Genomic DNA, 15,814 nt, shown 5'->3' on the forward strand with positions numbered 1-15,814 from the left:
ATTGAGAGTTATTGCAGTGTTGCCAGATTAGGCGGTTACCCGCCCAATTGGGCTGCTTGGAATGGCCGTCTGCGGGTAAAAACGGGAAAAATCTGCCATTTGGCTTTTTTTCCCTGCAGTTTTATGCCCATAGAAATCAATGCAATTTGTTGAAATTGGGCGGAATTTAGCGCTTCTTGGCGTTTTTTTAGCACCTTTTGGGCGGGATTTGATCAGACACATCTGGCAACACTGAGTTATTGTGAGAGCAGCGTCTGGCCCTGTTGGTGATCGCGGGCACAGTGACACAGCTGGCTCCAGGATGAGCAGCAGGGCTGCAGCCAGGGTTTCCAGAGCACGTGTCCGGGCGCCAGCTGGTCGGGCACGGGCTCCACCCCTCGCCGGTGCCTCTCCGTGGCCTCCGCCACCGCCTCCATCACGGCGTGGAAGGCCGGCTCGGTGTCGGGCGTGAGCGGGCGGCTCTCGGACGGGTCCCTGGCCAGGTCATAGAGCAGCGGCGGCTGGTGGAAGGTGACGTAGTCAGGTGTGCAGAAGCAAGCGTGCGTGTGGAAGCAGGTCGAGCTGTTCTCCGGGTGGAAGACGGGCGTGAAGAAGAACACCTTCCACACGGCGGAACCTAGGCGGAACCAACAACCCAGAACCCCCAGGGGACACAACATGGATGGAAGCTGTAGTTGTCAGTTGTCAGCTGTAGTTGTGGCAAATTCAACGTTATTGCATTGCAATTATACAAGTATTACATAACGGCAATGTTGTTATAATCAACCACTAGTCGGGCCCAAAAAATTGGGAAAGTGTGTGTGTGTTACCGTTGCGTGGTGTCCAGCGTACGGCATTGAGGTAGGCGTTACAGTAATGGAACAGGAACTCGTGCTCCGAATGTTCCGATTCTCCTCGCAAGAGCGGCATCAGATCACGGCCATCTATCTCCCTACACAGACACATACAGACACACACAGATGACCATCACAGAAACACAAGGAGTTGGGTGGATATGTGAGGCTGGCCATATCATATCATAGAGATGGATTCACTGTGCTCACCTTTGTTGCTTATTTGCTTACTTACATCATGCATTAGTATTAACTAGTGCTGTCAATCGATTAAGATATTTAATCGCGATTAATGCCATAGTTAACTCGCGATTAATCACATTTTAATCGCATAATTATGTCTCATTTAAAATCATTGTAATACTTCTATCGATGTAGGCCTACAAAAATGGCTATAGGTTTGTGCAAATATATTTTTTTAAACATTTAAAACAATGAGTGTTAGACACTGACATCTGCCCTATTGCATATGATATTTAAAAAATAAGGGGGAGAAAAATTATAACAAAAACATAAATAGTCTAAAGACACACACACATAGTCTACACAGAGGATATTTAGTTTCCAGTGACAGGAGGGGAGAAAATCTGCCTCACACAGCAGGGTACATATTCCTGGAGCAGTGTGGGATTGTGCCTCCTTGGCATTTTTTAGGCGAAATGACATTATAAGATCATCTGATAGCCTATATGCAGACTACGACATTCATAAGATTTATTTCTTAGTGAGAAAACCAATAAGCCTGGGGGTAACACTTTCAAACAAAGCTAGAACGTTAGCATACTACTTATGACAGCTCTGATAAGTTACAAGTTTAGTGGACGAAGGGGAGGAAACTGCAACTCTTTTTGTCAACAAGAAAATGGCAAATTTGGTGCTCTGTTGATCATATGCAACAGCCAATAATAACTCGTCAAGTTGCTCAAAACTTTGTTTGTAGTCTTAAAATGGATGTAGGATTCAAAACGAACTATTTGGGGCTGTTTAAAAGTATGGAATGTTTATAAAATAGTTTGTTTTAGGAATAGCACTAGTTAGCTGCCAGCGGAGCCATCAACAGGCACAGTGTTAGCAGCTAGCTACAGCTATTGCTCAGCCAATCCGAAGTCCTTGAGTGTGTTCCATTCTCCACACTGTGCACTGTGTACTGAGATGCAGCGCACTTTCCACCCTCAACTTAACGGCAAAATTTGAGGGTGAAGTGCAGGTCCTGTCCTGAAGTACCTGAGCTATGGGGGCTATAGTACCTCTCCTGAGGTACCTGATAGGCGAGTGCATTTATGAGAAAAATACACCTAACCCCAAAAAAATTCTAACAAAAGGTTTCTCAGTGGTTTACAGTACTATCAGATGTACTTAACAACATACTAAAAATCTGCCAAAATCTGACTTCAGGAAAGGCCTCATTTTCAAGATGGCCGCCGTAGGGCCCTTAAATTGACTCTGGCCTTAAAATTGCATTGAAATGACCAGGAATAGTGGTGTTTGATGCATGTTTCAACCTTGTAATGTTGTATGTAGACTATGTCCTTGATATATATATATATGATTATTAGTGCAGTTTGCAGTTAAAAATCAATTTACAACTGTATGGTACTGTAATATTAGACAAATTTGGCCTAGCGGTTAGGCTAAATACCGCTAACCTCTTCTTTGTGTGCATTTTAGTTTTTTTTATTTCAATTATGATTATTTTTTACATTAATATTACATGTTTTGCATTTGCATGTTTTAAAATATATTTATTTATTTTATTTGGTCACTGATGATCAATGGTAAAAAGCAAGGAATCCATACGAAGGATTCAAAATTTCACTTTTCACTGCGTCCTGTATGGATGGACAAGAGATGACTGTGGCCATAAAATGGCATTGAAATGACCAGGAATATGGACCATGTAATGTTGTTAGAATATTTCCCTGATATTGTGAATGGTTATAAATGCATTTTGATTTTGTTTTGATTGATGGCAGCCTACTGTGATATTAGCCAGATCTGCTCTGGCATACTGTATGTAGGCTAAGTACTGTTATCCTGTTTGTTTGTGATTATGATTATTTTCACTTAAAAGGTATCTGTATGTTTTTACATTTTATTTATTTATTATATATATTTATTTATGTATGTATACTGTATGTGTGTAGGCCTGATGACCGTAGCCTTATAAAGACCTTGAAATGACCAGGAAAGGTGATGGTTCATATTTGTTTTGACCAAGTAAAATTGAAATAACATTTTGGGGATTAACTTAGAATTATCCACATCATACGGATCCCAATAATATTAAACTCTGACCTCTTCAGTTGTGCTGAAGAATTTGAATTTGGAACAAAATGTGTTCATTTTTTAATTTAAATATAATACAACATCAAACAGGAAATTCATCCATGACTTCCATCGTGACTCTGGCCAAGCTGAAGTGTGAGCCATGTTCTTAATGGTGTCTGTCACAACCAAAACAGACTGCTCACTACAGGCATTGAGTTATTGTCAAGCAAAATGCATTGAGTTTCAAAAATTTGGGCAGCGCTGAAATGGCACAGATGAGCAGCTTGACCAGATTGACCTGATCTTGAAATATTGTGCAGCATCATGGTAACAGGCTAAATCTCAGTAGCTGGCTAAACATGATGCCAGAGAATTCTCCATCCTGCTAAAATGAATGTGACCTGTGGCCATCATTATGAAGTACTTTGAATTGCTAGTTATGGCATACTTCCAGTGAAAGGCACTCAAGCTATGATGCTACCAATGCACGTGTAACTCTTTGGCAAGAATCTGCTTCATCTTCCAGTTAAGTCTGTAGAACTTGGATACAAGCAAGAGATATTGGCTGGTTTTAGTGTGGATGGGGCCAGGGATCACAAAGTAAAAGGAGCTGCTGTAGCTATCCAAACGGCGCAAGTGGAGTGGCCTTGCAAGATGTCCAACCAATAAATTACCCTATGGATGCAGTACTCCCACCGGGTCCATGCCCCTTGCTTGCCCTGGGATACAGGCAGAGCAGGAGCACCACCTTGTCAAGACTGAGTCACTGTTTGCACAATCATGCTCAGCCTTCTGCTTTTCACCCTACTAATAAATGACTGGACGTCAACCTACAGTACCACTCCAATCTTGTTAAGTTCACAGACGATCAAGAGGGACAAGGCACACTACAGGAAAGAGGTAGACCATTTGAGCAGCACAAAGATGAGATTTGGGTTTGGCCTGATTATCATTGACTTTCAAATCTCTTCAAGACTTGGTCTGACCAAGAGCATAACAATCAATATTTCCCAAACGGCATGGTCGACCCACCCCCATGGTTTGCTAATGGTTGCATGCTTCCCAACAAAGCATGCTTCCCAACAACCGGGAGGAGTGCCCGGTTTTTCCGGAGCTCAGAAATGATATGTGTATTGCTCTTGGCCTGACTAGAAGCAATGCTGAAGGTGTTGCGTCATCAGGAGGGCATGGCCTGGCTAGGTTTGGACATCAATGATGACCTATTCTGGACCAACACTGCATGTCAAGAAGTGTCTCAACTTCCTGAACAGTCGAGGCAAGTTCTTCGCCATCATGACCACATTTCTAAGACAAACCATTAAGTGCAACCAAGATCATTTGTGTACCTGTCCATGCACAACACACTGGAGACAATTGATAAAGATATAAATGGTTCATGTATTTCTTCCAGAATCCATGTGATGTGAGGTTTTAAGCTGAAATCCTATGGCATGCCCCTTTAGGAGACAAGGAGAATGAGTGGAGTTGAAAGGAAATTCACGCCTATTTAGGAAATTGTACTTGATCCCACTTTTTTGCATTGGTGGCACAGGGTATGATTTAGCTTGGTTACCATAATGATGGAGTGACCATCACTAGGGTTGTGAGTGTGTTCTGACTGTCACACCAACGGGCTTGGCTCTTTGGTGTAGCGTTCATGGCCCCAGTTTACTACCCCAGAAGGTCTGGGTTCGATTCTCGGCTGGGCAACTCTACTCCCCTTCGCCACAACCATATTGAATGAGTTTGGATACACCACCCACAAAGTGATCACAATAGTGATGCGAGTCTCAAACAGACTGTAAGGATGCTGAGTTCTTCTCTTTACCCAAAGAACAATTGCACTCAGACCCACCAGAAAAGACTTTTCCCACATACAACTGTACTATGTATGCATGTTGCTCTAAACAAATACATAATAAACATGGGTGAGCGGTTAGGGCGTCATGGGTGAGCGGTTAGGGCGTCAGACTTGCATCCCAGAGGTTGCCGGTTCGACTCCCGACCCGCCAGGTTGGTGGGGGGAGTAATCAACCAGTGCTCTCCCCCATCCTCCTCCATGACTGAGGTACCCTGAGCATGGTACCGTCCCACCACACTGCTCCCCATGGGGCGCCACTGAGGGCTGCCCCCTTGCATGGGTGAGGTATAAATGCAATTTCGTTGTGTGCAGTGTTCACTTGTGTGCTGTGGAGTGCTGTGTCACAATGACAATGGGAGTTGGAGTTTCCCAATGGGCTTTCACTTTTCGCTTTCAATATCTTGTTTTTTACTGGTGCTAATACCTGATCTGACTACTGTGCGCGTATGTACAATTTTATTCATTTATTTATGGTTACTGTAATGTTTTGGTATTTTGTGGCTGTGTACTTAGGATAGGTTAAGATAAGTTAAGATGTATTATTGGTTGTGCCTGTGCAAATAGATGTTATAATGTCATGCACTTTTAATGTTTGTCATGTCTTGTCTACACGGGAGGCAGTGAAAAGTGACATTTTGAATCCTTCGTATGGAGCTATGGGGGCTATAGTACCTGGTTATAGTACCTGAGGTATGGGGGCTATAGTACCTGAGGTATGGGGGCTATACTACCTGAGCTATGGGGGCTATAGTACCTCTCCTGAGGTACCTGAGGTATGGGAGCTATAGTACCTGGTTATAGTACCTGAGCTATGGGGGCTATAGTACCTCTCCTGAGGTACCTGAGGTATGGGGGCTATAGTACCTGGTTATAATACCTGAGGTATGGGGGCTATACTACCTGGTTATAGTACCTGAGGTATGGGCGCTATAGTACCTCTCCTGAGGTACCTGAGGTATGGGGGCTATAGTACCTGAGGTATGGGGGCTATAGTACCTGAGGTATGGGGGCTATACTACCTGAGCTATGGGGGCTATAGTACCTCTCCTGAGGTACCTGAGCTATGGGGGCTATAGTACCTCTCCTGAGGTACCTGAGGTATGGGGGCTATAGTACCTCTCCTGAGGTACCTGAGGTATGGGGGCTATACTACCTGTCCTGAGGCATGGTTGCTCCGGCCAGCTTCACCACGGTGGGGAATATGTCCATGTTGCTGGTAGCCTCCGAGACGTCCCTGCCCCCAGCGAAGCCGCCCGGCCAGCGCAGCAGGCCTGGCACGCGGATGCCACCCTCAAAGTTAGTGGACTTGCCCGCTGCAGGAACACAATGGGACATTGCAAACGTACAGTATATAGTACAAACGTAACTTTTAAGTGGGTGTTGTGTGCGTATAAGACATAACACACACGCAAAATAATAATTTAGGCAATCTTTTCCTTTTGTTGGTGTGTGTGTGTGTGTGTGTGTGTGTGTGTGCGTGCGTGCGTGCGTGTGTGTGGGCGGGGACCGTGGAGATGCTACTGGTTTACCTCTCCCGCACTGAAGCACCTGATGAGTGTGTGTGTGTGTGTGTGTGTGTGTGTGTGTGTGTGTGTGTGTGTGTGTGTGTGTGTGTGTGTGTGTGTGTGTGTGTGTGTGTGTGTGTGTGTGTGTGTGTGTGTGTGTGTGTGTGGTGTTTACCTCTATAGATGCCAGTGTATCCGTGGTGCACCTCCCCCCGTATTGAGATTTCCTCCAGGTGAGGGCCCTGGTCTGACGTCAGGTATACTAGAGTCTGATTGGTCAGCTGTTGACTCTCTAGAGCGCGCAACACCTCACCTGGAAACCAATAGATACAGTACATTACACACACACACACACACACACACACACACACACACACACACACACACACACACACACACACACACACACACACACACACACACACACAATATCTCATCTGGATAAAGATGAATACATTACATAAATACTCTGTCTGTCTCTGTCTCTGTCTCAATTTTTTCAATATTGCACACAGACACACACACACCTTCTCTACTATGTCATTCACACACAGACTGACTGACAGAGTGACTTGAATTCATGCCCAGCCAAGGGATCGTCTGCAATAATTAATAATTAATAATAGCTTACCAATGCCACATTACATTTAAGACGGAGATCAAAACGCGTCTCTCTGTCTGTCACACACACACATATCTATTGTATTTCCCTGTGGGCGCAGTAGCCTATGCGTGGGCAGCCATGGCACAGTGGTTAAGGATATGGGCTAAGACCAAAGGGTTGCCGGTTCAAATCCCACACCTCCTCCACTCCCAGCAGCACACCATGTCTGAGAGGTCCCTGAGTAGCCCTTTACTGCTGTAGGGACTGTACCCAATTCAATTCAATTCAATTCAATTCCAATTGATTATAGTGTGGTATAGGGGTGGGCGATATGGCAAAAATGTTGTATCACGAATCTCGATTTCGATTTTTTATCACGATCTTCCATCCAAAAAATAAAAACAACAAAAAACAACTTTTATATACTTGCAATTTGTAATTTGCAGTCAATAACATGTTAACACACTGATGATACTCTCATAAAGTGTACAATTGGAATACAATAATGTAAAGAATAAAGTGAAGACAACAACACAAGTGAGAAAACGTCACTCTGATACTGATAATAAACATCCTCACTGCAAGACGATCTATACGATTTCTCCACTTTGGCAGATTCGAGACGATCTTTTACTCTATATCGCGATTCACGATTTAATATCGTCATATCGCCCACCCCTAGTGTGGTATCACCATAGTATGGTCTCAGAACACTTTACAAATGCATGATTAATATTAAATAAAATATTGAATAAAAGATAAGATAATAGTAAACAAAAATTACACTAGTAGAAAATAAATCAGAGTCAAAAATCAAAAGTGATTAACATTTCAGCTTGAAAATAAAAATACAATTGGCTAACTAAAATAATTAGAAAACATAAATGTTTTCAGCCTGGCCTTAAAAATGTCCACAGAGCCAGCATCCCTAATGACACGTGGGAGGCCATTCCACAGTGTTGGGGCACGGAAAGCAAATGCCCTATGACCTGCTGATTTCTTGTACACTGAAGACCAGCATTTGCAGAGCACAGTGGGCGTGCTGGTATGTAGGGCTGAAGGAGCTCTCTTAGATAGGCTGGACCAAGATTATTTAATGCTCTGTATGTAATGCCCTGTACATACAGTGCCCTCCATTATTATTGGAACCCCTGGTTGAGATGTGTTTTTTAGCTTCCAATTATTATTATTTTTCTCTAAATAATATGGGACCTTAATGGAAAAAAAGAGAAAAATCCAACCTTCAATACAAGTGCATTTATTCAGTGTGGAAAAAATCCCACATAAAGAAAAATTTTTTTGACATCAAATAATGTGTGTCACAATTATTAGCACCCCTGTTGTTAATATTTTGTACAACCCCCTTTTGCCAACAAAACAGCACCTAATCTTCTCCTATAATGTTTCACAAGATGGGAAAAGACAGAAAGAGGGATCTTCAGCCATTCCTCTTTGCAGAATCTCTCTAAATCATCCAGAGACCTGGGTCCTCTCCTCTGTACTCTCCTCTTCAGCTCACCCCACAGGCTCTCAATGGGGTTGAGGTCTGGGGACTGAGATGGCCATGGGAGGAGCTTGATTTTGTGTCTGGTTAACCATTTCTGTGTAGATTTGGCCATATGTTTAGGGTCATTGTCTTGCTGAAAGACCCAGTGACGACCCATCTTCAGCTTTCGGGCAGAGGGCAACAGATTTTGATTTAAAATGTCCTGGTATTTCAAAGCATTCATGATGCCATGCACCCTAACAAGTTTCCCAGGGCCTTTGGAAGCGAAACAGCCCCACAGCATCACTGACCCACCCCCATACTTCACAGTGGGTATGAGGTGCTTTTCAGCATGCGCATCTTTCGTGGCACGCCAGACCCACTTAGAGTGTTTGTTGCCAAAAAGCTCAATCTTGGTCTCATCTGACCAAAGCACACGGTCCCAGTTGAAGCCCCAATACCGCTTGGCGAACTCCAGACGTTTGCGTTTATGATTGTGGGTGAGGAAAGGTTTTCTCCGTGCATGCCTCCCAAACAGCTTGTTGGCGTGTAGACAGCGCCTGATGGTTGATTTGGAGACTTTGTGACCCCAGGATGCTACCATTTGTTGAAATTCTGTAACAGTGAGCTTTGGAGATATTTTGATTTCTCTTACCATCCTCCTCACTGTGCGTGGTGGCAAAATAAACTTGGGTCCTCGTCCAGGCTTGTTTACCACTGTTCCAGTTGTTTTGAACTTCTTAATTATTCCTCTCACAGTAGATATGGGCAGCTGCAGTTGAGTGGCAATCTTCTTGTAGCCTCTGCCTGACCTGTGAAGGTCGACGCACATCTGCCTCACTTGTATGCTGTGTTCCTTTGTTTTTCCCATGTTTAAGAGTGGATAAGAGAAATGGCCTCGGTGTCACGTCATATTTATACCGCAGAGAAACAGGAAGTGATGAATTACTAATTAAATGTTCCTACATACTCTGGTAAACTTTGTAAACTACTGTAGAAATGACAGAAATGCTTCAATTATATTTATTTCCTGGGAATTGTTAAGGGTGCCAATAATTGTGGAACAGGTGATTTAATGAAAAATAATTATTTTTTAGTCAGGGATTTTTTTATTTTCCTACAATTCATTTGAGTTGAAGGCTACATTTTCCTAAAATTTTCAGTGTGACAGTATTCTTCTGCAATGAACACTGAATTTATTTTAAGGCTTTTAACACATCTCAACCAGGGGTGCCAATAATTATGGAGGGCACTGTATCTTTAAGTCGCTTTGGATAAAGGCCTCGGCTAAGTGTAATGTCCCTGCTTACCCACACTCCAATCCACCTCCATGACGGCGTCGCCATAGATACCGTGGGAGCTCCGCCCCCGGAAGTGAGGCGAGGCGAAGAGTGCCGTGTGCACCTGCAGGAAAGAGAGGAAGAGGAGGAAAGGCTTCTCCGAGTTCCTGTAGACACACGCACACACACACACACACACACACACACACACACATCTCAGCAGTTACCTTGTACAGGGCAAGGATCAGGTTGTGTGTGTGTGTGTGTGTGTGTGTGTGTGTGTGTGTGTGTTTCCATGTGCGTGTTCTGCCACTCACTCCTGTATGAACTCCAGGGCCTCAGCGGTCATCCTGCGCGTCAAGTTCTCGGCCACGTACGGCTGTTCCACCACCTCCGCGTTCCGCATCAGGAAGCAGTTGAGCGGGCGGAACGTGTTGAGGAACGTCAGGAACACGGCGGCCACCGAGAGAGCCGACACGCCCAGCATGACCAACAGCGTCCGCCGGGACACGGGCACCACGCCACACGCCTGGCAACGCAAACGCAATAAGTACAGTAGTAAGTGATGACGTAAAAGTGAATGGTCCCCAAGGCCTGTTCAAGTTGGGATATGGGCACCACACCACGCGCCTGGCAACACAAACGCAATAAGTTAAGTTAGGGATATTTCATGAAAAAAGGTAATGGTGCCGTTTAAGTTTGGTTCTTAAGATGCAAAACATGCTTGATATTAGGTTGATCAGCAACATATTAGTTTATTACTTAATTACATATATTCATGTAAAGATCAAATTTGGGAATGGACAGCATCATTGCAATGCCTACTTACTCTGCCAACATACTCTGCATTTAAAGTGATACTGTCCCATTTTTGGAAATAAGCTTATTTTACACCTCCCCTTGAGTAAAATAATAGTGTTTTACCGTTCTCCTGTACTTTCAACCGTTCTCTGGGTATGGCAGTGCAAATTTTACCTCCATGCTAGCAGTTAACATTGAGTCCAATGAGACCAGCTCGCGGCTAACTGGTCTCATAGGACTCAATGTTAACTGTTAGCTTGGAGGTGAAATGTGCACTGCCATAACTAGAAAACGGTTGGAAGTACAGGAGAACTGTAAAAGCCTATTTTTTAACTGAAGGGGAGGTGTAAAATAAGCGTATTTCCAAAAATGGGAAAGTATCACTTTAAGATATTTAATGAAGTTTCATTAACTGTATTACAAGAAATGCACAATGAATGCACATTTTAAATCTGATGTTTTGGTTGCAAATCCACAGTTGAAAATGCTTCAAATCCAACAGAATGAAATATTGGTGACAATTGTTAAATAAAGTGCAACCACCAGCGCCTGTTGGGACCCACGGCGTCACACATGTATATAAAAAGTGAAAGTGAAAGCCCATTGGGAAACTCCAACTCCCATTGTCATTGTGACACAGCACTCCACAGCACACAAGTGAACACTGCACACTGCACACAACGAAATTGCATTTATGCCTCACCCGTGCAAGGGGGCAGCCCTCAGTGGCGCCCCATGGGGAGCAGTGCGGTGGGATGGTATCATGCTCAGGGTACCTCAATCATGGAGGAGGATGGGGGAGAGCACTGGTTGATTACTCCCCCCACCAACCTGGCGGGTCGGGAGTCGAACCGGCAACCTCTGGGATGCAAGTCTGACGCCCTAACACCGCTCACCCATGACTGCCCTTGTATATAGGAATATGATGAAAATTATGCAAGTATGTATTATAATATTCATATTGTTAAAAAATACAACCAAGAGGAATTAAAAGATTTTTAATAAACAAGGCAAGACCAGGACCGAGGGACACTGTGACTCAGTCGGCTAAGAAGCCGTACCATTACACCTCATCTCTCTCCACACTTGTTTCCTGTCTCTATTCATTACTATTGAAAGAGGAAACCAACGCACACCAGAGGTTTCGAGGTGCAGGTAGCGGGTGAAAGATCACTTTTTGAGAGGAAGATACCGCACACTCTTGTCCATCTTGCTGAATTTTATGTCCAAAACAACGTTTCGGCCCGTATGGCCTTTCTCAAGTTTTTCAAAAACGTTGTTTTGTAAATAAAAGTCAGCAAGACAAGAGTGTGCGGTATCTTCCTCTCAAAAAGTGATCTATTTATTACTATACCATTGCAAATAAGGGCACAAGAACTCCATACAAATATATTTTTAAAAAAGGGAAAAAAAGAAAAGCACCTGCAACAGCGCCACCGTCAGGAGGGCGGCTGCCAGTGCGCCGTAGGGCACGTGGTCGAAGGCGAAGAGGAAGACGGAGCCATTGCCTGGCGTGCAGTCACGCAGGTTGGTCATGCTGATGCCGTAGAAGTGGTCGAACCCGTGGCTGTTGGGGTGGTGGCACAGGTCGTCATGGCGATCACAGTTGAGGCCCAGGTGCCACTTGCCTGGGTGGGGGGAGAGGGGGAGGGGGAGAAAGGCAATGACCTAAATATTGTGTATTACTTAACCCCTTAGCATGTTATAAGCTTTACTGTCACCAAAATTGGAATGGCTATGTCTTTATCTGTTACTAATGGCTCTCAGTACTGTTATAGCAATGTTGTTACGATGTAGTTGAGTATTTTCAGCAAATAGTGAATAGGCCCGCCTGTGACCCTATCTGCAGTAAGAGGCTATGACTGCAATGTCAGAGTAGTGCAGTAGTATGCCTCTGGAGGGGGGAAGTGTTTGTGTGTGGCGGGGGGCGGGGGCAGGTATAGGGATATGGTTATGCATGGATGATAAATAAAAAGCTTTACCTGCATCACTTTATTTTAAAGGTACAGTGGTATACTTCCGCAAAAAGGCAAAGTGCAGTAACTACCCTACCCATTTTGTCAAAGTTGAGTTTACTGAAAATGGTCTTCATAACACATCCTTGATCCTTGTGACAAAGCCAAGTGCTGCAATGGGCTGGACTGAGGCCCATGACACTCTAATGCTGATATGAGGTGGATGAATCAGTTTAACAGTAGTGATAAAATCTAGACGGGCCACGGGGACAGTATGACACAACTGAGGAAGGTCACATGACCACTCATGTAAAAGATGAGTGTATTTGAATGTAGAAAAATGTAAAGAACACTTTCCAAAACAAACAACTTACACAGTTCTGTATCACACATGCACACAGACAAGCACACAAGAAAGTTTCACATGCACCTACGGCATGAATGCGGTGGAGAAGCCACACATCTACAGTACAATGAAGCTGAGGTCAAAGTTCAAAGGTCACATGTGCTGTTGGTACCTATGAGAGCGGTAAAGTAGCCACACACACATACTCACGTCACGCACCTATGAGAGCGGTGGAGTATCCCTGTTCTTTGGCCAATCTGGCGAAGGTCAGTTCCCGGGGAGGTAGTCCACCCGAGGATGCGGAGATGATGTACACACCTACATCGTAGTGACCTGCCATGCCTGCACAAACACACATGAGAAATGCAAGTGATAAAAATACTTTGTTTCAGGTTAAACTGACTTCAGCTTTGCAGAGTGCTGTGTTAACTACATGATCATGAGTGTTTATTGGATGTTGTAGATGGGAAACTGTGTGTGTGTGTGTGTGTGTGTGTGTGTGTGTGTGTGTGTGTGTGTGTGTGTGTGTGTGTGTGTGTGTGTAAATTGCACACAGGGCCCTAGGGAGATAAACAATGATAGGGCCCCCCATATGGCTTGCCGAAGTCAAGATAGGACACAGGAGGACTCTGGGCCCAGGGACGAGAGCCCTGCTCGTCCTGCCTCTACCCCAGTGTGTGTGTGTGTGTGTGTGTGTGTGTGTGTGTGTGTGTGTGTGTGTGTGTGTGTGTGTGTGTGTGTGTACCAGAGCGTATAGGGTAGCGTCCAGTCAGAAATCCCGCCCTGCTTGGGGTGCATAGGGGTGACGAGGCAATGTGCTGTGTTAGACGCACTCCCTCCTCTGCCAGTCGGTCTATGTTAGGGGTCCTACACACACACACACACACACACACAAACACACACACACACACACACACACACACACACACACACACACACAAACACACACACACAAACATTTCCCAATCAATCTCTTTCTGTCTTTCCACAATCCACCTCACAACAAAAAACTGAGAGAGAGTGAGAGAGAGAGAGAGAGAGAGAGAGAGAGAGAGAGAGAGAGAGACACAGAGAGAGAGAGAGAGAGATGCCTACTTCAACGTGTCATTTCCGTAACACCCCAGGTCTCCAATTCCCATGTCGTCGACCATGAACAACACGAAATTGGGTCTTCTGCTGGAGTCTGGAGCGGCGCGTGCAGAGGCGCACGCCACCAAAATTGCGCATGACAAGGTCCAGTGACTCGCCATCCCTGCAATAGAACGCGGAAGTAAATAATAACGAGAAGGCAGGCAGCTGCAGCTGCGATGTTTGGAAGGAACGTCACTTCACTTCACGCAGTAAAGACACATGCCATGGTGGTCAGAAACTTTCATCTAGGCTTTGGGGAAGCGAACAGCTAGAAGAACGCGGATGCAGTGTAATCGAAGGGTAGCCCATACCCACCCACCACCACTTGTTGACAAGGTCCAAAACAGTATGAACTATGCCCTAACATTCATCCAAACAATGCAAACATAGAGCACCAAACATAGAAGCATGTCATCGCCCAACAGGCGTAGAACATGCCAAAAACATGCTGCAAATGAAGATATTGACACTGACGTGACAGGAAGACTACCTCGACACAGTCCGAATATCTAGCCTCATGGGCAGAGGAGCGCTTCGCTGTGCTTGTCATACGCGGGTCATGCACGCCACTGGAGACAGTGAAAAGGAAACCTAGAGTGCATCCCAATATGTGTCCTTGCCTCCTCCACTTGTGCTTTTCTCCTCATCCCGCCTCCTGGCCCCTCCTCCGTGGAGAAAAAGATAAAGTTTCCCAGCTGTCAGCCTCGCCACAACAACTTTTGAGGGACTGTTTTTCATTCACCATCCCAATTGCAAATGAGAAAAAGACTTTACAATTGAGCTTTTGCAAGATATTGAAATATAATGCTGTTGTCAGTGATGTCATCATGACGAGAAGCAAGTGGAGGAGGCAAGTGGAGGAGGCAAGGTCACATATTGGGATGCACCCCTAGACTTCGGTGTTATCGCCCTGCAGCTAGCTCGTTCACTGGGTCAGAAGTTGACAGTGCAGAATGAGGTCAGCCCATGCCCCCTTTTTCCGTCTGCAAAGTTGACAGTGCAGACTGAAGTAAGCCCATGCCTCCCTTTTTCCGTCTGCGTCATCAGATCACGTTGAGTTTCGTTATAAAATCAAGATGATGGACTTTGTTGAAAGATAATTCGCTCTCAGTGGACTCTGCTACCTGCCTGCATATCCCCGATGTTCAAACAGGGCTGCCCGAGCCGTGGACACCATGCAGTACCAGTGCCATCACGTGGATCATTTGTGTAATGCAGCTGGCGTAAAAGTAGGTTATGCATCAGCCCACATTTAATTTCAGTTCCTCACATGTGCGAGCAAGCAGAGCACTCCTGGGCAGCCCGTAGGGTGCGCGGAGGAGACGGGAGTAGGCCTACACGTAAACTAAAGACAAGATGAAGGAGGACACTAAACCGTTAATTAGCCTACATGAACTGGTGATACTAAGATTGAAAGTAACACAGTTCTTTTTGTCCTAGACGATGTCAGCTGCTCAACTAGGTTTTTTTCCCACATATCTTTTTGGAATGGGTTTTGGCCCAGGCACAAACATTCTCTGGTACTTTCTTCACTGGGTCAGGGATGGGTTTTTGTCTAAGCCAAATTTGGCATTGATCTCACATAGTAAAACCATGAGCAGAAATGATCACCTTTATGAATTCATGAGAGGAATATTGTCCACCCGCAAAACTTAGATCAGCAGTAGACAAACTTATCATTTATTGGAAAATTAGGAGCCAATCACGTTGTTGCCCAGATACCAAATAGTTGCCCGGTGTAGGA

General features: G+C 44.8%; 1 protein-coding gene across 1 annotated transcript; it reads right to left on the reverse strand.

Moving 5' to 3' along the window:
- Positions 1-220: 220 nt before the first annotated feature.
- Positions 221-14,660, reverse strand: sts (steroid sulfatase (microsomal), isozyme S). Its single transcript, XM_063212094.1, has 11 exons — positions 14,561-14,660; positions 14,035-14,191; positions 13,685-13,806; positions 13,159-13,281; positions 12,061-12,266; positions 10,155-10,366; positions 9,868-10,004; positions 6,643-6,780; positions 6,116-6,275; positions 810-931; positions 221-616 (listed from the first exon to the last, which is right to left on the reverse strand). The coding sequence occupies exons 2-11, from the start codon at positions 14,187-14,189 to the stop codon at positions 237-239; spliced, it is 1,755 nt and encodes a 584-aa protein (XP_063068164.1). The 5' UTR covers positions 14,190-14,191; positions 14,561-14,660; the 3' UTR covers positions 221-236.
- Between the last annotated feature and the right edge of the window lie 1,154 nt (positions 14,661-15,814).

The sequence above is a fragment of the Engraulis encrasicolus genome, chromosome 12 (genome assembly GCF_034702125.1).
Source record: "Engraulis encrasicolus isolate BLACKSEA-1 chromosome 12, IST_EnEncr_1.0, whole genome shotgun sequence".
NCBI classification, from domain to species: Eukaryota; Metazoa; Chordata; class Actinopteri; order Clupeiformes; family Engraulidae; genus Engraulis; species Engraulis encrasicolus.